We start from the raw sequence: 25,018 nt of genomic DNA, 5'->3' as shown, positions 1-25,018 counted from the left end.
TCCCAGCAAACTATGTTACTATTGTCGCCCGGCTGACGAGCCAGAATAACAACAACAGTTTCTCGTGGCTTATGTACGAAATACAGGTTGATATTTTTCATATTATTTTCGGTAAAGGAAAAGATGTAAGGAAACCGAATCCTTATCAATAACGCATTATTTCGCAATAAAACGAGTGTGACGCCAAATCTTGTGATTCCCCGATCTCACAGGGTTCATTAGCGAGCGTCTGTCCAAAAGCCGGGTCGAACGCCAGGAAGATGACTGAAATTTACTGAGTGAAGTAAAAGCAAGTAAACATTCGCGTACTGTACCTATCTATCTATCGTACTGTACCTTTTAGTTTTTATTGTAGTTGTGACCCGACTTCATTTTGTACACTAACACTTAACCCCTCGTATGCTTAGACACGGATTCGTGTGTGTGAATTTAAAAACTATTTTTTTTACAGTCAAGGTCGCTTTTCAATTAAATCTATCAAATTGATGATGATGAGTCCGCATACGTGGGGTTAACCACAAGTGTATCTCTTGTTAAAAATATATAAATATCTACTGGCGCTTTAATGTTGCATCTGCGATGATAGAATCGCCTAAAGGTATTTCCTACAGGTAAAAAGATAAAAAAACTACAATACAGATCTAAACCAAATGTATTACAACAAGTGACCTTTCAATCCAATAAATAATAATTACTTGTGTTATACGGTGTTAATACAACATTGTACTTCAATCACTTTATTCCCAATAAATACACGAACTTAACAATTGTATCTATTTACAAAGAAACATTTTACAAAATACTTGATTATTGCATGTTACACGTTTCACGGTATGCCGTTAGAGGGCTCCCGCCGATTAAACAATACTTACCGAGAGGCAGCAGCGGCCGCGCTGGCGCCGGGAGCCCGCCGCGGCCGCCGCCGGACATCACTAACTGTATACGTGGCGAGACAAAGTACGGTACGAGTACATACAGAAGCTTTACATTACTACACAACGACTTTACTAAACATTCATTCAATAAATAGAATAAGTAACTAGTAAATTTGACCTTAATATTATGAATGATTAGTGAACAACCTATGTAAGGTTCGTAAGTTTCGTCGACTTAATTATGATAATTATTTGAATAAAGAAAGAACTTAACGTTTTTACCTTGTAGTTCAAAATAATGTGTAAAGGCGCATCCGAATAATTTCGTTGTTACGTTTGCCTCACGATGTTTTTCTTATATATGTCATCAGTTACAGTTTGAATAGATTTTATCATAAGCGGTAAAATATACGCAATCAAGCATTTGTGTGGTTAACTTCGTCACATAAATAAGTCTCAAAAGCTAGACACGATCGTATCAAAATCTCGAGTAAATGAGATAAACAAAATGTAAAAGGACCAAAAAATAAATAAAACATTTATAATTTGTACCTATCTACTAATATTTATGTAACTACTTCTACATTAACTCTTAAAATAATTATAACAATATCTAGAGTATGATTAACGTCGCTAGTAACAATGAATCAACTGATCGCGTTCAGTATAACAATAATATTCGAAGAAGCAAACAAGACTTACGGTAAAGACGTTTTCGTATGACTACTGAAGTGCTCAAAGGTCATTCTTGAAGCTTATATAATAAGGAATATGGTTAACATTAAATAAATGCGTAATACTTTAACATTACACAATATAGGAATTTGCGAGACATTATTTTTGAATGTCGGTAGAATAGATTTCGTAGTCTCATTACGGCAATAGGTACTCTTTTACAGTTGATAAAAACAAAAAGTTAATTAAACTTTAAATGACTCAATAATAATTAAGTTGCGCAAATTATGCCGGATATAGTGAAACCAAACGAACTGCAAGGTACTACATATATACCGTAAAGGTTATCTCGCGTTTCACACACGACGATACTACGAGGAACAGATCGAATGACCTTTGGCCGACTGGTGAAACATGATAGATGAGTACATACATCGGCAAACTAACGAGTCGCTCGTTTGCCGAGTGTTGGGCGAGCTAATACTGTTTTACTTCTCGAGCATGTATCTAGGGATGTCGAATTTGACCTCGACTCCGGCCTTCTTGGCGAGGGACACGATCTCGCTGAGCTGCACGACCAGCGCGGCCGCCTCGTCCAGGTCGTCGCGCGGTACGATGCGCAGACCCGACTCCGCGATCAGCTTGCGGGCCTCGTTCACCTTCGTGCCCTGAACGTAAAATATAACATGCTTAACATGTTCACACTCGTTTATAAAATTCTTGAATGTCTTCGGGTACATTTTTAAGTACTCAATTTAAATCTCTAAGAGCCGATTTTTCGGTATATGGTAACTGAAAAATTAGCCCTACGATTTCACTTACAGAATCATTATAATCTCATTATATTTCGATGAAGACGATCAGTATCACGGTTGCCGCAGAGCACAATTTGGTTGCCCGTACGGTGTTCAGATACATAACAACTAAAGCTCTGGTTTCCTAAAAAAGCGGTGCCGAAGCTTAAGGAATTATTCCATGGTGTGCCGGCGTAGCCTGTTACCTGAAGTCGGACAATAACGGGGATTTGAATGTTGAGGTTCTTGGCGGCGGTGATGATGCCCTCAGCGATGACGTCACAGCGCATGATGCCGCCGAAGATGTTCACCAGGATGGCCGTCACTTTCGGGTCGGACAGAATGATCTTGAAGGCTTCCTATATAAAATAATATTTAATATTAACAATGATGATTATAAGTCCCACAAGCTTTGGCCAACTATTTATGGCATATCTAAAAATATATATATATATAAAGCATGTTTTACAAAAGAAGCGGATGAATGTCATTAGTATCAATTAAAATTACTTCTTAGTGAGGACTTCTTAGTTGTTTTTAGACAAACGATCAGTCTACGTCTAGTCGGTTTAAAATGTGTATGTGTGTGTTATTTACACCCAAATCTTTACATGTTTTTGTCACTGATACGGTTGGCTGATCGAACTATAAATAATACGATATGTTGCATGCACTTTTGTAATGGAACATTAATTATAAACTGCCAACAATGTACACTTCGATATAATCATACGCGTGGACAAGTCAATAAGACCTAATTCGGTAAAAAGTATTCCAAGGCTACACGTGCTATGCGTGTCAAAAATTAGACAAATGAACATCAATAACGCTATAAATAATGAAGCGACCTCAATATAGCTATACATATACAAACAATCACAACACTTTCATTCTCAACAAGTACTATTATAATGCAAGTTATACATATATAAAAGCCAGGTGTCCATAAATAAACGAACTTTGAAGCCTAATTTTCGTACGCTATCTTTATTAACTACTGTACGTTAACTTTGTACGATATAAATTTAAGAATTAGTAAAATGTATTCAAATAGTTAACTTTAGTAATGTCCACAGAAAAAACGCCGGTTTTTCTGACTGAATGTTTTCGATCCAATTATCGGATAGCTACCACCCTTGGAATGAAATCTAACGAACTTTCGCCCGCACCACGTTTTTGGCAACATATTCCAACTGTACGGAAATGTTTGAGGGAACATTCACACTAGCGTGAGCTAAAATGTCATTCTATGGAACTTGCTAACTATATAAACAAAAGTCACTAGTAAATTCACAATTCAGATACAATTTCAATATGGCAGTTTGTTTACATAATTAGCAAGCTCCATAGAATGACACTTTACATATATAGTGTAGGTTGCATCAAACTGTTCGTATCGTTAAAGAGTTCGTTAAATTTTTATGTATGGAAAGTTTTATAGTAAAGCGCCGGGGCGCGCCGGCTGACGTTGATCAGTCTATCAAATGTGGTTGGTGCAATGACGGCACCGCTATCCTAGGAAAACCGATCTTAAGGGCTTAAGATGGGTTTTCCTAGGATAGCGGTGCCATCATATAGCGGCCGTCTCCATACTAAATAATACGGCTAAATATGGATGTCGTAGTATTTGTATATGGAGACGGCCGCTATCCTAGGAAACCAGAGCATTAGTGATGGTACATACCGAGACGGCTTGCGCAGTGGCGCCGCCGCCCACGTCGAGGAAGTTGGCCGGGTCGCCGCCGTACAGCTTGATAATGTCCATGGTGGCCATGGCCAGCCCGGCGCCGTTCACCATGCAACCGATCGTGCCTATCAAACAAAACAACCAACATACAGTCTCCTTATATAAGTTTTTTAGTAGCTGGCGCTTTGGAGTTTTCATAATGGCGGACGGCGAAAGACGTTGCAAAAACTAGGTTATAAGAAAATAGTACCAATGTAGTCCTACCAATAACATTTACTTTTTATGTACAAATACATTCGAAAAAGAAAAAAGGAAAACTATTCTTTTTTTTGCTTAAAGCTTAGAGTTTTTCCTTCTTTTGGCCCCATAAATGCGTACCTTGTATATTATTAATTATTAATATGAGTGATATTTGTTATTATCAATTATCATACCAAACAGAAATTTGAATCCAGTATCTAATGAAATACGGTGATTGCTGAATTGGGGACCATTTTGTGGCATTTATTTATACTATTTATGTTTACTGTGTGTGTGTGCATTTTTTTATACTACGTCGTACATTTTTTAGTCTCCGTAGCCAATGGACGCCTGCAAGTCCAGAAGTCTTGATTGTTGTCGTTGACTGTTGTCACTAATAAAGGAAAATAATAAAATAGAAATAACATTATTACCATCGAGAGCAATGTAGTTCAGGTTGAACTTGGCGGCCTCGATTTCCTTGGGGTCTTCCTGCGTGGTGTCGCGCAGTGCGAACAGCTCCTTTTGCCTGAAGTCGGCGTTGTCGTCGAAACGGAATTTGGCGTCCAGGCAGAAGACTGCGAATAAATAATAATGTAATCGTAAGTTCCGTTAAAGTAAAAAGGCTCTATGAGGTGTAGACTTCGCGAGCCCTCACGACTACGCCATTTTGAATTTGAATCAATGAACCTGCTCACAAAGTTTCAAGAGAATCGGTTGAGAATTGCAACCTGTAGAGGTGAACATCCGGACATACGAAAGCATTTTTACCCAAGCTGAAATGGAGACTTCGCTAGACGGAGGCTTCGCTAACGCTTCGGTCGGTTCGGTAATGTGTGTGTTCACAGTTGATAGTTTCAATCAAAACTACAACATTTGTGATATGATATTAGTCTTCAAACAAGTTATTACTTGTTTAGTAGCACAACTTACAATTGCCAGAGAGAGCGTCCTCGGCGTAAGGGTTCACCTCGATAAGCAGAGCGTCTTTTTTCAAGAACAGCTCATACATTTTGGCAATCATGTCAGACGCTTCTTGTTGCCTTTCTTGAAGCCCAATCTGTAAAGGAAATTATCTAAATTTGGGAAATAATCTTAAACTAATAGTTAAAACTTTTTTAGAATATAATAGAGCTTCGTGACGTCGTGACGAAAGAGCTGATTCAATCATCTGATGCATTTATCTAAGAATATATTTATTTGGTGGTAATGTTGCCCAGGTTTCTGCACGTACCCTAAATGACAGCGCTCCTAACATCCGCAACTTTCGCGTCGGTCTGATCACTGTCCTGTATTCAACTTAAAAATAAATATCGTCACTACTTTGAAAAAATAAACTTGTATCTTTTTCTGTCAACCAAAACAAAAATGTGGTTACTATTGTATGGGATACAGAGATGGCATATAGAGTTACTGAATTTTAACTCTGAGTAGCAGTGTGAGATACAAGGATTTTTGTAAGTTGCGAAGTAGTGACGATGTTATATCCAAGACTAGGCGCTGTTACTGTTTGGGGTACCTTCTCGATGACGCGGTTGATCTGGTCAGCAGTGATTCCCTTCATGATGTCGATGGGCTCGTAGGTGATGGCCTCGGGGTTCTCCGCCGCCACGTCCTCGATGTTCACGCCACCTTGCGACGACGCGATTATCACGGGACCCTGCATTGATCACGTACATGTTATTGTGAGGATTAAGTACTAATAGTTCTAAGTATGTATGTAATATACGTATCTGATATAGTTATTGATCTTATTTATTAATCTGCTACAAAACATCACTTTTGGTTCAACTTAACGCGCACATTCAATAATAATTCATATCTGAATCCTTAAAAAGTGGTATCATAAAGGACCGCACAAAGAAAGCTTCATCATGATAGCGACGTAGAACTCGCGGCGCGGAAATTTGCGCTCGATGACCATGACCCATTGACCATGTTGCCCGCCGGCGCCGATCTGCTTCGTCACCAGTTACTGGTCGAGAAAGCTTCGCAGGCCAACTTACATTGAAGCTGCGCTCCATCATGATAGCGACGTAGAACTCGCGGCGCGGGAACTTGCGCTCGGTGACCATGACCATGTTGCAGATGCGGCCGGCGGCGCCGGTCTGCTTCGTCACCAGGTACTGGTTGAGCATCTTGCTCGCGAGGTCAGCGGCTTGCTCCGGTCTGTGTGCAAATAACTGCTTTATTTTTTGCATTTAACTGATCGTCATTATAACCTATCGCAAAACGTAAAATGGAATCAGATAATTCTGTGTAAAGTCATAGAGAAATATAGTAATACAAGAGTGCTCACTCCATACGTCAGTTTTAGTCTCAGAAATATTAGTATTTCCATAGCAACTTTCATAGTCGACATTTATCATCGAGTAGCGGAATTATCAGTACTTTAAGTAGCAGTAGTAGTACTGTCAAGTGACAATAGATATAGCATCGACCGGAAGTCTAATGCTCAACAACATAAGACTTTCCGGTCGGTGCTACATCTATTGTCACTTGGAAATACTAATATTTCTGGGACCACAACTGAGGTATGGAGTGAGCACTCTTGTCTTACTCTATGGTAAACTTTTAAAAGGAAAATAGTTGCTTGTGCAAGTACCCACGTATGCATTCAAAATTTACACTTTCATATACAGGGTGAAATTTAATTCACTGGCCAAATTGAAACAACCGAAAGAACTCGAAAAAATATTAAACACGTGTTTTTTCTTTTAATACCGCTCAGTACATTTTTTCGAAATAACTCATCATCAAGTTGTCCTAAAAACCTCGTACGTTATGGTGAACCGACAACTACCCACTACACCCGCTTCTCTCTTATCAGTTAAGGTCATTGACCCCTCCCGCTGTTTGCAATCGCGTCACCAATTATGAACCCTATTGCAGCGAGATTACCTACATAAGTTGCTAATTTTTCCTTTCATACTTTAACGGGCTTAGAACCGTCAAAATGCAAAGGCAACCCATTTTTTATCTAAAATGTTATTTCTGACTAATGATTATTAACAAATCGTCCGTGGCTTAAAAACAATGAGTAAAAACTAGGTCAGGGATCTTTGCATTCAGGCGTATTTAAAAAATTTAATCAACTTACGTACATTTGATTAAAATTCGACGTAATTAACGAAAGTCCCACGAGATGATACTCTTGGATTCAATCCTTGTCTGCGAAGGCGTGGAACGGATTCCATTTCGTATAATCTTTGTGCACCACTTAAACACTCACCACTTAATAAATAACACCGCACCACTTCGTAATATTCCCGGTTCGAAAACATTTTTTTTAACCTTAGTACGCGCGCGATTATTATTTTAAGGTTGGCGAGTGACGAGTGACTAATCATTTATGCTTACCGTTATGTTTACCGCTAGCGCGGAATGGTTTAGTTTAGACTACCCTCGAAATTGATAATCCTGCCTACCATCGCCAACACTAACTGGGTGGACCCTATTGCAACGATAATAAGGTTTAGTGAAGGTCAGATAAGGGTTTTGCTGATGTTGTTGTTAAAACCTACTATTAGGTTTGTTTACATTTGTGGTAATAGGGTGACCACGACTCGTGGAAAATATTTAAAAATTGAAAAATGAAAATTAAAAAAAAATGTACTCTTTCTTTTCGCTAAATAGATTCCTTAAGTGTAACCTAGTGCCGGGAATGAATATGGCCAGTGATTTAAATTTCACCCTATATATGAAATCTGAACAACAGTATTCGGTTATTTATGTGCTAAATAAAGATTGCTATGATAACATAGGTACAGTGGAAACTCAATATATTTATATTTTGGAAGTCCGAATTTGTATCTTCAAAAAATACGGTCTGCATAATTGTTGTGATTTACACATTTCTTTCCATATATAATTACTAATATAAATTTTACGATTACACTCGGTCAACAATTGTAAAGATAATGAATAGTCCAAGGTCCAAAGTCAACGACCAATCAGTTGATTAGCGACAAGCAAAGGCTCCCACTGCATAACTCGATGCTAGGTCGAAATGGCCCAAAAAGATTGCTGTTCCCTATGTCTATAACGCATTTTAGCGTGCTGAGCGTAGCACGGGAAGTCGACCATCAAACCTAATACAAACAATAACTATTCAGGGACGCTCCAGATAAGCCAATGCTTCGCAGGTATTACGCAACTGTACGGCAAGACGCCTTATTCTAATATACTTTCTTATATAACAACTATACCTAAATGTATGGGTGCTAAAATTCACAGAGCGTCGTGTTTGTTTAAGTAATTGTGCCGACACGTAGCAAGCCAGTAAGTGACGTTTCACGTGACTATTTCACATAATAGGATAAAGTAGAAAGTTCACGTGTTCCGAATGAGTTATATGTAATGATTCACTTTGTCGATGACATGATATTTCGTCACATATTTCGCTTAAGATACTGTGTGCGCAACTGGCGTCCCACCTGGCGGTTAGGGAGACATTAGTTGCCTATTTGACTGTCGATAGATGATAAGGAGGAAATTCTTATTAAATTTTACAACGTGATTATTGTTTTTTTTGTTCCCTTACACGAACTTAGAATATAGGCAACAGTTGAACGCTGCAACTTAAATGTTTGAACTCGTATTTCATCGACACAAGAGGAATATATTTCAAGATATATTTATATCTGTGCATTTGTTATTGGACTGGAACAAACAGTCTAGCAGCGTCAGTGTGCATGTCTCTTTGATCAGGCCAATCTTGTTATGCCTACGACTCGGACACTTCTGAATCTGATGGTTATCTTATTGTATTGGAGCGTAATTATCAATGACACGGTAATATATTATAACAACGACGTGAAATTATTTATTGTCGTTTCGATACAACAATGTCGTGGGTTCATAGACTTATTTTAGTGTTAGTAAACAGTATGAAATATAAACTAAATGGGAGGCGGTTCATATGTAAATGTCTTTTAAAAAATATTACCACATTTCTTACGCAATGAATAGTATGAAAGGTACGGCCTTGCTTTTCAGGTCATTGTGTGTACGCGATAAAATCAGGGCACGCATTATCTAGTTTTCACCTATTGTACACTAACTACTATCTTTTTTATACTAAACGATTCGGTCTTTACATCAACAAAACTTACGTGGAAACCATACGGACACCGCCTTTGAGACCATTCTTGAAGGCACCCTTTCCTCGTCCTCCGGCTAAGACCTGCACAAATGATGATTTTTATTTAATTATTCTCTGTACATATATGACTTTCGGAAACATTCATGGTTCCTATACATGTAATCGGCACAAGAACTCGCATGCGAGTGTCCTTACATTGCAGTATATGATCAATCGCTTGTACTAATTGTACAGTCAACTGTAAAAATATGGATGCAGCCAACTTATTCAAAAATATGTCCCATAGTTCTTAATTCGTTGACATAAGAGCTATGGGACGTATTTTTGAGATGATTTGTGCACCCATATTTTTACAGTTGACTGTACCTCAGTAGTCAGCAAAGCAATGTAACTGAAACTCGCAAGTGACGTCGCACAAACTAGCCGCTGGTTGCCGCACGGCACGCGAATCGCGTGGCTACGACAGTTAACCCTTTTCCAGGCATAGTTCGATTTATAGACAACATACGCGCCAATGGAATTTCAACTTTAGCATTCGGATTTCAAGATTGCGGGAGAGGGAAAGTAACAACTTGTCTTCAAATGAATAATCAAAGTTTAATGAATGAGGGTTTCCGCGTTTTTCACTAGACCATATCAGCACCGTGGCGAGAGGTCTAGCTGTCATAATCTACGAATCATGTTTAACCATGTTTATTTATTTGTGGATTTTGATAGCAGCAGTCAAAAATACCTCTCGTCACGGTGCGCCCATCTAGTGAAAATCTCGATCGCGGAAACCCTCATTGTTGGGAAAACCTTGTATATTGGCGCGGCCTGGAAAAGGATTAAAACCAACATTGGACTGAAATTGAAACTAAACTAACCTGAGCTTTAAGGACGATGTCCTTGCTGTTGAGCTCCTGAGCGAACTTAAGGGCGTCGTCCTTGGACTTGGCGACGTTGAACTTGGGCACGGGGATGCCGGCGTCGCGCAGCAGCGTGTAGCTCACGTACTCGTGCACGTTCAGGTTGCGCACCTGCTGCTTGTGGGGCAGGGCCGTCGCTGCCAGTAGCTGTGGACCTCGAGCTAATTAGTCCGTAGAAAGTCTATCCTCGTGCCGCCCACCATACAAAATTATAGCCAAGGAAATTAGAATCTTGTTGTATTTTCAATTGGGTTCAGTTTCATTTGTTCGAAAATTTTAGGAGACAAATGAAATGCTACCTACTTTTATTTTTATTTAAGGTTGACATTCCATCGAAACTGAGTGTACATCCTAATGTACATTGGGCGGCACGAGGCTATAAAAACTGTATTTATTTATTATATGTACAATCAGCAGCAGAGATTGCTAAGCGAGGTGTTCAAAATGATATTGATGCGACTTTATTGTTAAGAGAATAAGAGCGTGTCAAGGTAATTTTAAACACCTCGCCCGCTTTGCAACTTCTGCTGCTGACTGTATGTTAGTCCGTATGGTATGTTTTTATTTCTATGGGTATTGTTGCCTGAAAAAAATTAGTTTTGATTTGATATACAAGCTAAGTTGGCAGCGATTTTAATAGCCCAGACTGTTGAACTGTTATTTAAACGTCATAACTTCATTGTTTATTTTTCATCAGTTTGACATTTAAAATAACACTTGCACTGCTATCAAAATCTCTGCTAACTTAGCTTGGTCTAACTCTAATATTTTTCTCCAGTTTAAGATGATTAACTAACTACCGTATAGGATAGGTTTTTTAAGGACGTACGATTATTTCAGCAATAAACTTTCGTAGTTTTTTTTTATTTCCCAACGCTTATTTGATACGTGGTGGCCTTTGCCCATTTTACCATCGAGGCAAAGTTAAACAGTTTCACGGTTCCCTGTAGGGTAGTGGGCGTTATTTTCTAATTGGTCAATGTAGCAGTGCTGTTACTGAATATTAATTTTTGCGATTACGTAGTGTCGAATCTCGAAGTCGTTACTATTTACAATTATACCTATAACGTACAATTGACTGACACGGGTAACTATAAAAGCCACTTGGGTACCTACGTAGACTAGCAGAGCCTGTGAACTACACACATGGCATCTAATCAGTGATCTACTGATAGCTAATTAGGTACTCTAATTAGAAAAGATATACCAAGCGCGTTCACCGTCACTGCACTTGTCAAGGTATCCTTGCCTAGGCAATACTAGCCAATCAATAACGCATAGGACGTGTCAGACTAGCGCAGTAATTACTGTATGTATGTGATATATGAGCATTATTAACATAGCAGTGGACTTGCAATCAATAACGTCGAGCCATCCCCCCGCGCCACCGCTACTTATATATGTAACAAATATACGTAGCGTATACGGAGTGCTAACGCAATGTAAGACTCGAGCATTATCAGTTTTGACAATCTGTTATGTACGATCGCCTGCGCTCGCGGTGTTCGACCCTTAGGGCAATACTCGTTTGAACCGTTTTGAAGGCATTGCAGGTAGCCAGGTAGCCGCTCGGTTGCAAGGATTATTGGAACTCCGCGAGCACAGTTCATGTACATAGTTATTGCGATTTTTTTAAGTCAGTACGTGGGTTGCTGTTAATATTAATGGCAAGGCTCTGTGAAATACGGTCGCTGTACCACCCGTTCGTTTTAAATCCGCATGGAAATCCGTTCAGTAGTTTTTGTGTTTATCGCAACATACAAACACACAGACAGACGCGGCGGGGGACTTTGTTTTATAAGGTGTAGTGATATTGCTTAACCTTTTGAACGCCAAACGGCGCATCCATTTGCCGCCGTGCCACTGACGCCACGGGGCTAAAATTAAGTTTTGTGAATAAATTATGCCAACCTAAAAGTGATGTGTTTTTCAGTAGATTTTCATCAAAATACGATCGATGTCAAATGCCGTCATTGGCGTCGTTGTCACGATTTTGCGTTGACGTCAATTGCCGACTGTGGCGTTCAAAATGTTAAAAGTAGTTAAGCAGTTATCGAAAAGTAGTTAACGATTTGCTTGTTGACAGTTGCTACCTTAACATGATATAGTTGAGCTCATATCAGGTGGACTTTGTTCATCAGCCCAAGTTGAAAAGTTCACCTGATATTAGCTCTATACATGTAGACACTTGCTACTGATTATCTCATAAAACGAAATGTTCACGATCTAATAAAGAAAATACTTGAGGGAAGATGAACAATGAATTTACCGTATATAACATAAGAATGGAACACCATGCAGGATGTGCAGTCAAACGCAGAAGTTGCTAAGCGGGCGAGGTGTTCAAAATTACCTTAACACGATGACACACTTTTATTCTCTTAACAATAAAGTGACGTCAAGATCATTTTAAACACCTGGCCTGGTAAGCAATTTCTGCTGCAATCAAATATACCCGAGGATGATACAAATTAGTGTACGAGGTTACGTAAGCACCGACAATCTTCACTTCATGATCTTCGATTTTGTTAAGTAGGAACTTCTATGTTGCGGATTATTAACATCCACTTTGAAGGACGTTGCCAAATTTTAATTATGATTTGACTAAGGAAGCCACAAGTAAGAGTTATGATTATTGTAGTTTATGTAAACTAAGGTCCTAAGAAAATATGGAAGTGCCTAGCTGTTTCAATAGTTTCAAAGATTATGAAGCATTTAAAAAAGCCGTCTTTGTAAAAATAAAACTACTAAAAAAATGCAGTTATATAAATTCGAGCTTTATTCAGATAAGTGGATTTTTAAAATATTTATTTCATGAACTATGGGAAATGGCATAGGTATATATTGATTAACTGAATGTATGTACCTATATTATAAATTTAAATAGATTTAAATAAATGAATAAGTTTTTTCTTATCATTAAATTAAGTACAGTATATTTTGTTTAAATGCATTAGCATGATGTTTGTAGATTATTTTCTAGCCCCTCTTGTAAATAAATCTGAATGTAGCTACCCCCTCCAACATATTTTAATAAATATTCTATACATAGTATTCATCAATGAGGCTGAGGCTAAGGCTTCATAGGCTGGTAACTGATTATTATATCAATATTGCTAGGGTAGATGCAATGTTCTTATTTCATTATTTGCTATTTGTTGCATTAGATAAACCACATTCCAAAAAAGTTAAATAGCATAAAAAATATCTGCAAGTGGCAGTCATCAAATCGCATCAGAAATCTACTTATACCCTGCTGGGCACAGGCCTCCTCTCATTCTACAAGAGCAACCCCTCTTGTATAATGACACCATCCCCGCACTTTTTTTTTTTAGTGATATATGAAGCTTTGACAATGACAAAGTAGTCTCACCTTTCCCTTGTCTGAAACCCCACAAAGTTAAAAAAACAACAACTATAAATAGCCTTATGCCCATCTCTAGGACTATAGCTTTAAAACAAGCTATATTTCATTAAAATTAGTTAAGTAGTTAATGCCCAGTAGTCAATCAAATTGGTAATGACTAATGATAACAATATTTGTAAGTATCAATCAGGATAAATTCTATTGGCTCTATTGATTTAATAGTTGTATATGTAAGTCACAGTACACAGGACGACCTTAACACATTTTGTAAAGAGTGGCGGGAGTGTGCATCATGATAAGACCAAATGGTGGGCAAGAGGGGATGCCTTTGTCCAGCAGTGGGACACTTCTATAGGCTAATAAAAGTAAGTAAGTAAGTTGCTAAATCACTTATATAGAAAATCTGTTGTGTTGCCTTTGAAGTGACATAAGCATGCATACAATTCAGAAAAGGGGAGCTTAACTAAATTTTTTATTTTTGTGGACACCCGGGGCCCTAGGCCCTGTCATATTACACAGTGAAGATAGAATACTTTCATCTTAGAATAAGAATTATACATAGATTTCTTATACTCAATGTAAGAGCAGTATAATACTTTACCTTGAGCTAGATTGAGCTGCCAAATTGAAAGATATTGTTGGACTTTAGTTTATAACTTGATGGCCAAATGAAACCACCCAGCACCTCTTATTAATAGTATTTTTTAACTTGGAGTTTAATCCAACATTGTAACTTATATTGCATGTATCAACATATTATATTCATTAATTAATTTAGTTAAGAGTACAATTTATTTATGCATTTGGCCTTGTACACAATCAAGCAATAAGGTACAAAGAACAATGCACAATAACATTTAACATGCAAGAGTATTTCTATGTTATATTATTCTTTACAAATAAATACAATGACTAGTAAATAAATGTATTTTGCAAGCTTGCTGTAAGATGATTTATGTCTTTATGCATATACAAGTATTTAGAAACAGATGATCGAATCGGTTATCAATTGAGTTGTGTGTAATCAATCAATACACAAATATCAATCTTTAAGATATTGCTCGGAAAATGAATCTAATCTAAACCATCAAAAAACCGAATGATGACGTAAGATTCATAGCCGTACAGACGAAACTACAAGGTCAAATTTAAAAATAAAATTGTAATTACATAAATCTAACCTACACCACAGTTAGGTAATTCTATATTATTAATATTGTAAAAACTTACGGTCAGCTTCGGCGAATAAAATTAAAATCAATCCAGTCGGCCGAAGAATATGGATTTTTGTACTCCGACACGTAAAAGTGCTACGAATACAGTTAGATTTAGATGAACCCAGTAACACTTAGTGTACATTAGAAGGATTGAAGGTTTAATTACCTTTGTTCCATTATTCCGAATTACTGTTTCAGCAAGACCAAGAGAACGAGGAAGGAAAGTCGCCATTTTTACGGGAATGAGGATGGATGAAGCAGAGTGAGGTGAGAGGAATGACAGTGACACATGACATGACAACGATTTGACGTTTAAATGAAAAGTGCCGAGTTCTGTTTCGCACATCTGTAAATCTGCTTGAAGGCCGAAGTTATCCTATCAATATTTTGAATTCTGAACTTTTGGTTGTTTACTATAAAAACTTAGTATAAAAATGTTATTACATTTATCATATCATTATTATTTAATCCTACTTATTTATTTAGTTTATTGGTATGCGTAGTTTAGTTGCGTCACTTTCGTTTGCCATATAAAAGAAAGAGATGCACCACGAATATTTGGGAAAATCCCGATATCAGACCTCGAAGTGAATTATATTACCCGACTACGGCAACGCAAAAGGAGGGTTATGATTTTGACCGGTACGTTTTTGTCATATGGATCACATCCAAAGCAAAATCCAAAGTGTAAAGAAAGTATAATAGGTCAGGGCTATAACCGCGAAAATCGAAGTTCGCAAATAGTGTGCATCTTTCTCTGTCACTCTAATCACGCCTTCATTGGAGTAAAAGAGAAAGAGTCCCTCAATATGCGAATTTTGGTTTTCGCGGGCCCTCATAACAGACGTTTAGCCAGAGTCTTACGTAAGTTATAGTATTTTACTTAACATGCAAAAAAAATATGCAATCTGACGAAATTAGAAAGACGTTTTACCAATTCTGACAACATACCAAAAATAACCTACGTAATTTAGATGGGTTCATTGTTGCCCACCAAACATTGGTGGGGAACAATAAGTACGTCTACAGTTTTGATGTCCCATCCAGGATGCTGGCGGCAACGACATTGTGCGAACGTAACAGCAATATAAATGACCTATGCGCGTGCGATAAACGATGCGGTACGAAATTCCCCATCCTTTATTTTAGAAGTACTTCGGTCATCTCCCCTCTCCCTCCCTGTCACCTCTATAGTTTTGTTCCCCTGAGCTTAACCCGGACCTATTACAGACTTGGACTAATTGCGGTCTTTCTCAGAGAATAATAAACACTATGTATAAGTCTGCAGATTGGAGAAAGGAAATTTGTAATAAAATTCAATTTACTTCAACACTGTATTTACAGTCTGATCATGTCTTACATCTTGGTAATTTGACATTTCAATACTCTTACACTTCTCTTCAGTCCACACACCATTACCTGAAAAGTAGTGATTCTTTTCTAAATAATATAAAACCAAACTCAATTTTTGGGTATTCTCTAATTTTGTGAAGTCTAGTAGTTCAATGCTGTGCGTTGAATCGGCAGGTTTTTGTTTTGCCTCCAATACATCAAGCACCTTCTTTATTTTAGTCCAGGGATATAACAGAATAGGACAGTTTTCATAAATGTCTTGAACTCCAAACTTCCTGGAAAGCTGTTGATAGACAAATTTAACTTGCACCAGAGGCACATTGATCCAGAATGGATGTCTCTTGACCATATTCCTTATTTGAGTAGAACTGTACATATCTCCAAGAGATTGTGAGATGCAGAATATTAGATCCTTCCCCTTGCCCAGCCTATCTCCGGGGGCTCTTTCAAAGGTCTCATATTGAACTGAGCTACCTGAAAGTATATTAAGACTCAAACATTTTTTCCTATTGTTATACAAGCTTCTCAATCTGTGCATTGCTGTATTTTTGTAGTGTATCATTTTAAGAAATCTAGGATGGTTCAAGAATGTTTGAAATTCAGGAATTGACTTAGCATCTTCGAGTCTTGTTCTTACAGTATCTGGACTCAGGGTGTATATATCAAAACACCTTCTCTGGGCCTCATCGGTGATGCCGTATTCCTGGAAAATGTTCCTTGTTTCTACCATCACCTCATATTTCTTGGTGGCTAATTTAGGATGAAGTCTCAAAATTTCCTTTATATCGATGCCACCTATAGAACGAAACTTGTATATTATTTTCTTTAAGTTTTCAGGATCAACATGCACAAGATACAAATTAGCTTTGATTTTCTTATCAGGTATCTTGACCACTGACTGCAAAATATTTAGTGTTTCATTAATAATTTCTAGTGGCCGATGCTTAATTGTTGGGTAAGTTTTTAAACCCCTTTGGAATTCATCTTCTGTTAAATCCAGCATTAATTCTAGATACCTTTGTAATATTTTCAGTCTTAAACTATACATTGTTGTTTCATCAATGTCTCCATATATTAAAGTAGTCAGAGATGTAGGCCATTGTGTCATATAACTTGCTAGTCTATTTTCTACATTCAACATGGTTGGTAGTTCTCCAGATTTCTTTAGTTGTCCTATCGTTTTCTGTTTAATTAATTGCAAATACGTCAATATGTGTTTTGGTGTTATGTTTTCAAATCCACATTCATTCAAAACTTTATGTCGAAATTTCATAGTGATAGGCATTATACTGAACAACAGTGGATCCTTAATTAAAATTTTTCTTGAAAATCCTAGATCGCGTACTGTGTCAATTAGGCACTGAAGGGTAGATTCATCTAATTTGTTTACGTAGGGTTGTTTTAAACATATAAATTCTGCTTGTTCTTGGGTGATACCGAAGTATCTACATAGTTTGGAAGAGCCGATATTACTTACGGCCGAATAATATCGGTTCGAGTGGGGCCTCCAATAAAGGAGACCCAATTTGTATAATTTTTGAATTATCATGAGATTTCGTTCTTACATAATGTCCATCTTCATAGTGATGTTTTCTAACACAATAAGACAAAAATTCAAAATCAAATCAAAACATAACTTTTTAGGTTATGTTCACCTTCACTTGTCAATCCTGACACCCTGACAGTGACAATGTCACCCAATCCCATAGACATAATATATATATAGACGGTGTCTCAGCGAGCTGTCACTGTTGCCACTTTTCAAGGGCCCAACGTTTTCTGTTCTCTTTCAAGGCGCAGCAACTAGTATCATTTCTCTCTCCTCGCTCGTTAAAAATGCCGTTTGTCAAAAAAGGACAACCATACTGTTGACAAGGTGGACTTCAAATCAAGTGTTGCCTTTCTTGATGCGCCCAGTCTGTATATGTGTGCGTAAAAGCGTATATGTGTGCTCTTTTAGGGATGTGAAAAGTCGATTTTAATCATGTTATATATCGATAAACGCTACACAGCGGAACGAAATAGCGATTAATTGAAGCTTCAATATCTTCGTTAAACATAAACATAATTGAAATGCTAATGGATAATGAATATATTATAATATAATAATATAATTCAATTATTGCGGAACACCTATTTTAGGAGGTATTTATGTATTTTAATTAAATATCTGAACTTTCCCTTGGTTCCCTGCTGGGGCGTGACTATAAAATTGTGATCTGATAACCACAATAAATAATAAAAGCGTTTTTGGTCATTTTAGGTATCGTTAAGCCTTTGAAGTAAAATTAAAATTGCAAGAAATGTCGATAGTTTATCGATATGACTTTATCGACATGGCTACAGCAACGTGGGCCTCATTGTTAATCGTACACTAAACAAAAGTGGCAACAGTGACAGCTCGCTGAGACACCGTCTATATATATATTATGTCTATGCCACTTTTGTCACAGAATAAATAATAGTACTACCGTACAGAAAGGAAGCTTCCTACAAAACCGAAGTTTGACAGCGGTTCAGGGTCGAATCATGCTATCCCTTTTTAAAACATGACACTATCCCATTCGGCTATTTAGGGTTGTCAAAATTCAAGTGATTATCTTATCTGTGGTCGTGCACGCAAAAGGAAGTCAAGTGGTGCCAACCCTAAAAATTGCTCGGAGCAATGCTGAGCCGAGCGGAGCCGAGTTTGGCCGAAGTCAGGAGCTTCGCACCCCTGCTTTTGTTTAGTGTACGATTAACAATTTAACACCACCTTGCTGTAGCCATGTCGATAAAGTCATATCGATAAACTATCGACATTTCTTACAATTTTAATTTTACTTCAAAGGTTTGACGATATCTAAAATGAACAAAAACGCTTTTATTCTTTATTGTGGTTATCAGATCACAATTTTATCGTCACGCCCCAGCAGGGAACCAAGGGAAAGTTCAGATATTTAATTAAAATACATAAATACCTACTAAGATATGTGTTCCGCAATAATTGAAATATTTTATTATATTCTAATATATTTATTATTCATTAGCATTTCAATTATGTATATGTTTAACGAAGATATTGAAGCTTCAATTAATAGCTATTTCGTTCCGCTGTGTATCGTTTATCGATATATAACATGATTAAAATCGACTTTTCACATCCCTAAAAGAACACACATACACGCTTTTACGCAAACATTCACAGCCTGGATGCATCAAAAAAGGCAACACTTGATTTGAAGTTCACCTTGTCAGCAGTATGGTTGTCCTTTTTTGACAAACGGCATTTTAAAAGAGCGAGGAGAGAGAAATGATACTAGTTGCTGCGCCGTCAAATAGAACAATAAACGTAGGGGCCTTGCCCAATCCCAATCCAATCATCCATAGAGGTTGAGTTTAAAGGCTGGCGTCCACTAGACTCGCCGAGTCGAGTCGAAACGCGTAGCCGCAGAAATTCGCCTGACGAGCAATACGCGCGGAGAGTCGAATCGGCGCGCCGCGGCTATTCGTCAATGGACGCAGTTGCATAGAAAATATAGGAGGCGAATTATTGCGATTCGATTCGATTCGCCTCGGCGAGTCTAGTGGACGCCAGCCTTAAAGCCCACTCGTGCTCGCCGCGATTCACGCACGAGTGTGGAATGGACTTAAAATATAAATCAGATTATAGTCTGTTAAGTCATTTTCGTCAGTAGAAAAAAAGTGCAAAGTTTTAAACATGTAGGTGCGGAGGTAGGGTAATCGCAAAGAGTACAGTAAGTTGGTAATCGTCCCTAGAAAATTTAAATTTCGCGTTTTTTCCACTACAGTCGTTTGACAGACAATATAAGCAGCGGCTTTACCTAATGCCCGAACACACTAATGTACCGTATTTTAAACATTTTTTGTATTCTATGGTATGATGTCAAGTTTAGGGCGTAGGTTAGACTATACGTTAATTGTTTGACGTTATTAAATGCATTTTACAACATTCGATACTCATTGATTGTATTTGTGTTATTACAAAATTTATGATGGTTTCCAAGTCAAAAACTGGCTTATTTGCGCTAGGTTTTTACGCTTTAGCGTCCTTCTTTATTATATTGGCCTTTGTAAGTCCATACTGGTTGGTCACTGACGGCAAACTTAAAAACCCTAAGTTTATTCAAATTGGTAAGCTTTCACGATTACTTGTAACCATAACTTAACTTAAAGTATTGTTAAACAGCAACTTAAAATGTATTTGACAATACCATCACTTTGGAAACGAAGTGCAGCTTATGTGATGGTCCCACATAACAGTGCAATAGAAATAAAACATGAACTTTGCAACCAGTCAGAATATAGGGTAGTGCTTGCACCACGCATACATCTTTTTACAGCTAACTATACTGTGAGTTAGATTAAGATAAGAAATAATTAAATGGTGGATTTCAGGTTTGTGGTTAGTATGCTTCAATGGGTTTCAAGAGCCGCACCACTGGTATGACACAGTGTTCACTGGCTGCTGGTGGGTGTTTGAAGAAGAGTACTATATCATCCATGACATACTTCTCCCAGGATTCTTCATCGCCACTCAGTTCTTCTTCACTGTATCACTGTGCACTGTGCTCATTTCTCTGTTCCTAGCATATCTGTATTTGCAGAAAGACAATGATGATGAAAACTATTTGACTCTTTTGGTGACACTGGGAACCATACTTGTTATTGGAGGTATGTAATATTATTTATGATTTAATATAGGCCAAGCAATAAGAAGTTATAGAGGGAAATGCTAGGAACACAATTTTTGACTATGTAACTTTGTTTGGACTAGTTAGGAGGTGAACATATCAAAAGTCCCCGGCCGTAGCCCCGGTGCTGGGGGGGTGGAGGGGGGAAAGAAGGTCTAATTTTTCGGTTTATCACTTATTATCTTGGAAACTTTGCGTCTTAGCGACATGACTACTAAGACAAACCAAAAGCTGATAAAATTTGTTACAAGTTTTATTCAGTCAAGTTTTTCGATATCTTGAATAGTTTTTGAGATATCCGCTCTTGAAAGTTTATTTAGGACTTTCAATTTTATCTTGATATCTACATTAGTGAAGCTGCTAGGCCGTGTTTGGTATCATTTTCGTATAAATCGGGGGTGCTGAATTCATTTTTGGTATCACATTGACACCATTCCTAAGAAATAACATATACATTTTAAACAAATACCTTTTTTTTTAAATTCCTCTTCACGCTTAAACCGCTCAACCGATTTAATGGAAATTTGGTAAACACATATTTCGAGTCCCAAGACAAGACATAAGATACTTTTTATCTCAATAATCATCCTTTAAAGTTGTGATCTGGAGTATGGGGGGAATTCAACTTCGTCAACGAAACTGAATTCCTGAGGTTAATACTGCTTAAGGTAAGGTTTGAAATCATGTTTGGTATCACTTTCATCTAAATCACAGATGTATAAAATAAAATAAAATAAAAAAGCCCTTTATTCATTGTAAAAAGTTTACATAAAAAATTTAAAATAAAACTAAGACTTATATAATATGTGTTTTACTAATGAATCCCTAGTGGGTAAAGGCCTCCTCCAATGCTGCCCATTTGTCCCTGTCCTGTGCTGTCGCCATCCAGTCTGTGCCGGCTGTTCTTTTTAGGTCTTCATCCCAACGCATTTGTGGTCTGCCCCGGCCTCTTTTGCCAAGTGGACCTCTCCATTTGGTGACTATTAATGTCCATCTCTTATCTGTAAGTCTTGCTGTATGGCCTGCCCACTTCCACTTTAGTCTTTTTGCATAGCTCAAGGCATCTGTTGCTCCTGTTTTTTCTCTTATTTTTGAGTGTCTTATTTTTTCTATTTTTCTTATATTGAGCATGCTTCTTTCTAGCGCCCGTTGACATGTAATGATTTTTCTTTGAGCTTTTGCCGTGAATTTCCAAGTTTGGCTTCCGTATGTCATACATGGCAAGACACTTGAGTTTAGGACTTTAGTTTTAATGGCTATTGGCATGTTACTTTTAAATATACCTTTTAGGCTTCAGTACTTGTTCCATGTTTGTTGTATTCGCCTTTCTATTTCCGTTTCATTATTGTCTTTATTGAAGCTAATGTTCTTTCCTAGGTAGGTATATTTTTCTACATATTCCAGCGTGTTTCCATTTATACTTAGTGGTCTTTTCCAGCTATTTGTCATTGCCTTTGTCTTACTTAGGTTCATTTCTAGTCCTACTTTGATACTCTCTATGTGTAGGGATTCCGTCATGTGATGTAGTTGCGTACATGACTCCGCTATCAACACTAGGTCATCTGCAAATCTTAAATGATTTAAGTAGGTACCTTGTATGTATATTCCTAATTTACTCCATTTTAGCTTGCTGAAGATGGTTTCTAGAATGGCGATGAATATCTTAGGGGACAGTGGGTCTCCTTGCCTTACTCCCCTTTCTATGGGAAAGCTTTGGCCGAGTGACTCTAACTTGATTCTTCCTGAGTTTCTTCTGTATATACTTTTGATGACCTCTATGTATACATCATCCACTCCTTGTTCATTTAAGCTTTCCCATATACTTGTGTGGGTTACGGTATCGAAGGCTTTTCGGTAGTCGATGTATTCTGTCCTAAATTTCATCTAAACCGGTTCAGCGGTTATTGACTCCCCATACAAACTTCCACCCCACTTTTCACACCCTCAAAAGATGCTTTTGGTTATAAAAACTATCCTATGTCGTGTGTCGAGATTTAAACTATTTCTATACCAAATTTCAACGAAATTGGTTCAGCGGTTTAAGCGTGAAGCGGGATTTAAAAAAATATTTATTTTAAAATTTTGGTTTTACTTCGGAATGGTGTCAATGTGATACCATAAATGAATTCAGCACCCCCGATTTATACGAAAATGATACCAAACATGGCCTAACAGCTTCACTGACGTGGATATCAAGATAAAATTAAAATCCCTAAATAAACTTTCAAGAGCGGGTATCTCAAAAACTATTCATGATATCGAAAAACTTGACAGGATAAGACCTGTAACTAATTTTATCAGCTTTCGGTTTGTCTTAGTAGTCATGTCGCTAAGACGCAAAGTTTCCAAGATATGAATGAAAAACCGAAAAATTCGACCTTCTTAGCCCCCTCTACCCCCCAGCAGCGGGGCTACAGCCGGGGACTTTTGATATGTTCACCTCCTAACTAGTCCAAACAAAGTTACGGAGTCAAAAATTGTGTTCCTAGCATTTCCCACTACAACGTTTTTTGAGCATTCATTTCTTGACCTAAAATTCTGTAATCATATATTAAATGTTTAATTAATGTCATATTAATTATCTTAAACTTCTAAACAGGCTTCCACATTCTACTGTTGATTTCAGTTTATTTTTAACATATTCTAAAAAGTCCAAGTTTCATTTTTGTTAAGAATCTTGAAATGGTTATGTTTTTTTTTGTTTTAGGCTTTTCTGGAATTATATCTGTGGTGACATTTGGAGCGAGGGGTGATGGCCGTGACTGGATGCCGAATTGGGAACACAATGACCTCGGCTGGGCATATGCCATGGGCGTGATTGGAGTTGTCATGCTGTTTCCAGCAGGCATTCTGTTCTTGGTTGAAGCCAGGGTGCATAAGTATAAGAAACTACATGAAATGCAAAGCCGTGAGCCATCCTCATACACAATGCATGAAAGGAAGTTTGCTTACGCTGGAGGACACACAGATATTTAACTGGTTGTAAGATTTTTTAATTATATCCATGATTTTCATTTAGATAGTATTAGATGGTAATTATAAGTGATGAGCTGATGACAGTCATAAAGTATGGAGTAATTAGTAACAATAATAGACTAATGTATTGTAATGTATCTTATATTTGACTCCGTCCATGTTTTACAAGAATCTCATGTACAAAAATTATACTTACATATTTAACACTGTTAAAAGCCAATAAGTTAGCCCAAGTGACTTAAAAATAAATGTTAAATATCATGACTACCTTGAAAAAAAATCTTATTCTGTTAATGTGGTCATCTGTGCAAAAGAAAAATGAGGTAAGTATGGGTTGCAGACATTACTGCATTTCAACCAGTAACAGGATACAAGAATTTTTCAAAGTATTATGAAATTAAAGTTCTTTTGCCTTTGTTGTAAATATTGCAAAACAGAATAAGATTGCTCTTATTAAGTGAAAGTGATTGATGTAAAAAAAGTTATTAAAAACAATAATAATCATATGTGTATGTGTAGTGCCGGTGGGGAATTATATCTTACGAGTTTATTGGACAACTGGGCTCAGTTTTACGAGACTTGTTTAAGTTGTTTTATACTTATTATGCGGAAAGTCCTTTTTCAATATTTTTGAAGAACATCTCACAATTCTGTGCAACTAAATAACATTGAAGATATTGCTACAATACATAATGAGTGTTATAACTAAAGTACAGTCTGCAAGTGACCAACAAAACTGAGTCGAGTCTGAAGGTTGAAGAATCCAATGAGCTTATTCTTTATCAATACCATATTGTGTGTGTGAGAGGGTAGCTGACCTTGCACAGGTTTGGGAACTTACATTAAAATAAGTTTGTGTTGTGTGGATATGCTGTAATGGCAGCTGTTTAAAGGTAAAGAAATAAAATCTACTTATTCCCATAATTATTTAGTGCCTTAGCATAGCTGTATGCAGGACTGTTAAATGCATTTTATTTACTTGTAGTTTTAGTAAATAATAAATCTTTTTTACATAATTATTATGTTTATTATTTTAATGTAATTTTAATAATGATCATATTATTAAGCTCATTCAGTGCCAGCGCAAGCCACACGCTACAAGCGTAGCAGATAACTCGGGAAAAGCTC

General features: G+C 37.3%; 3 protein-coding genes across 3 annotated transcripts; 1 reads left to right on the top strand and 2 right to left on the bottom strand.

Annotated features, from left to right (window-relative positions):
• Positions 1-636: 636 nt before the first annotated feature.
• On the bottom strand, positions 637-15,188 carry LOC134678155 (succinate--CoA ligase [ADP-forming] subunit beta, mitochondrial). The gene is made up of 10 exons (XM_063536608.1): positions 15,034-15,188; positions 10,242-10,430; positions 9,386-9,456; positions 6,278-6,440; positions 5,791-5,931; positions 5,205-5,331; positions 4,706-4,849; positions 4,029-4,156; positions 2,551-2,703; positions 637-2,218 (listed from the first exon to the last, which is right to left on the bottom strand). Exons 1-10 carry the CDS (start codon positions 15,097-15,099, stop codon positions 2,039-2,041), a joined length of 1,362 nt encoding a protein of 453 aa, XP_063392678.1. The 5' UTR covers positions 15,100-15,188; the 3' UTR covers positions 637-2,038.
• Positions 15,189-16,188: 1,000 nt separating this feature from the next.
• On the bottom strand, positions 16,189-17,883 carry LOC134678115 (transcription termination factor 5, mitochondrial-like). The gene has a single exon (XM_063536565.1). The coding sequence runs from the start codon at positions 17,767-17,769 to the stop codon at positions 16,189-16,191; it is 1,581 nt and encodes a 526-aa protein (XP_063392635.1). The 5' UTR covers positions 17,770-17,883.
• Positions 17,884-20,125: 2,242 nt separating this feature from the next.
• Positions 20,126-24,909, top strand: LOC134679346 (uncharacterized). The gene is made up of 3 exons (XM_063538248.1): positions 20,126-20,354; positions 20,619-20,894; positions 23,622-24,909. The coding sequence occupies exons 1-3, from the start codon at positions 20,213-20,215 to the stop codon at positions 23,888-23,890; spliced, it is 687 nt and encodes a 228-aa protein (XP_063394318.1). The 5' UTR covers positions 20,126-20,212; the 3' UTR covers positions 23,891-24,909.
• The last annotated feature ends 109 nt before the right edge of the window (positions 24,910-25,018 follow it).

This window comes from Cydia fagiglandana, chromosome Z (assembly GCF_963556715.1).
Source record: "Cydia fagiglandana chromosome Z, ilCydFagi1.1, whole genome shotgun sequence".
Lineage (NCBI taxonomy): Eukaryota > Metazoa > Arthropoda > Insecta > Lepidoptera > Tortricidae > Cydia > Cydia fagiglandana.
The sequence above is the reverse complement of the archived record's forward strand: the minus strand, read 5'-3'. Positions and strand labels throughout refer to the sequence as shown.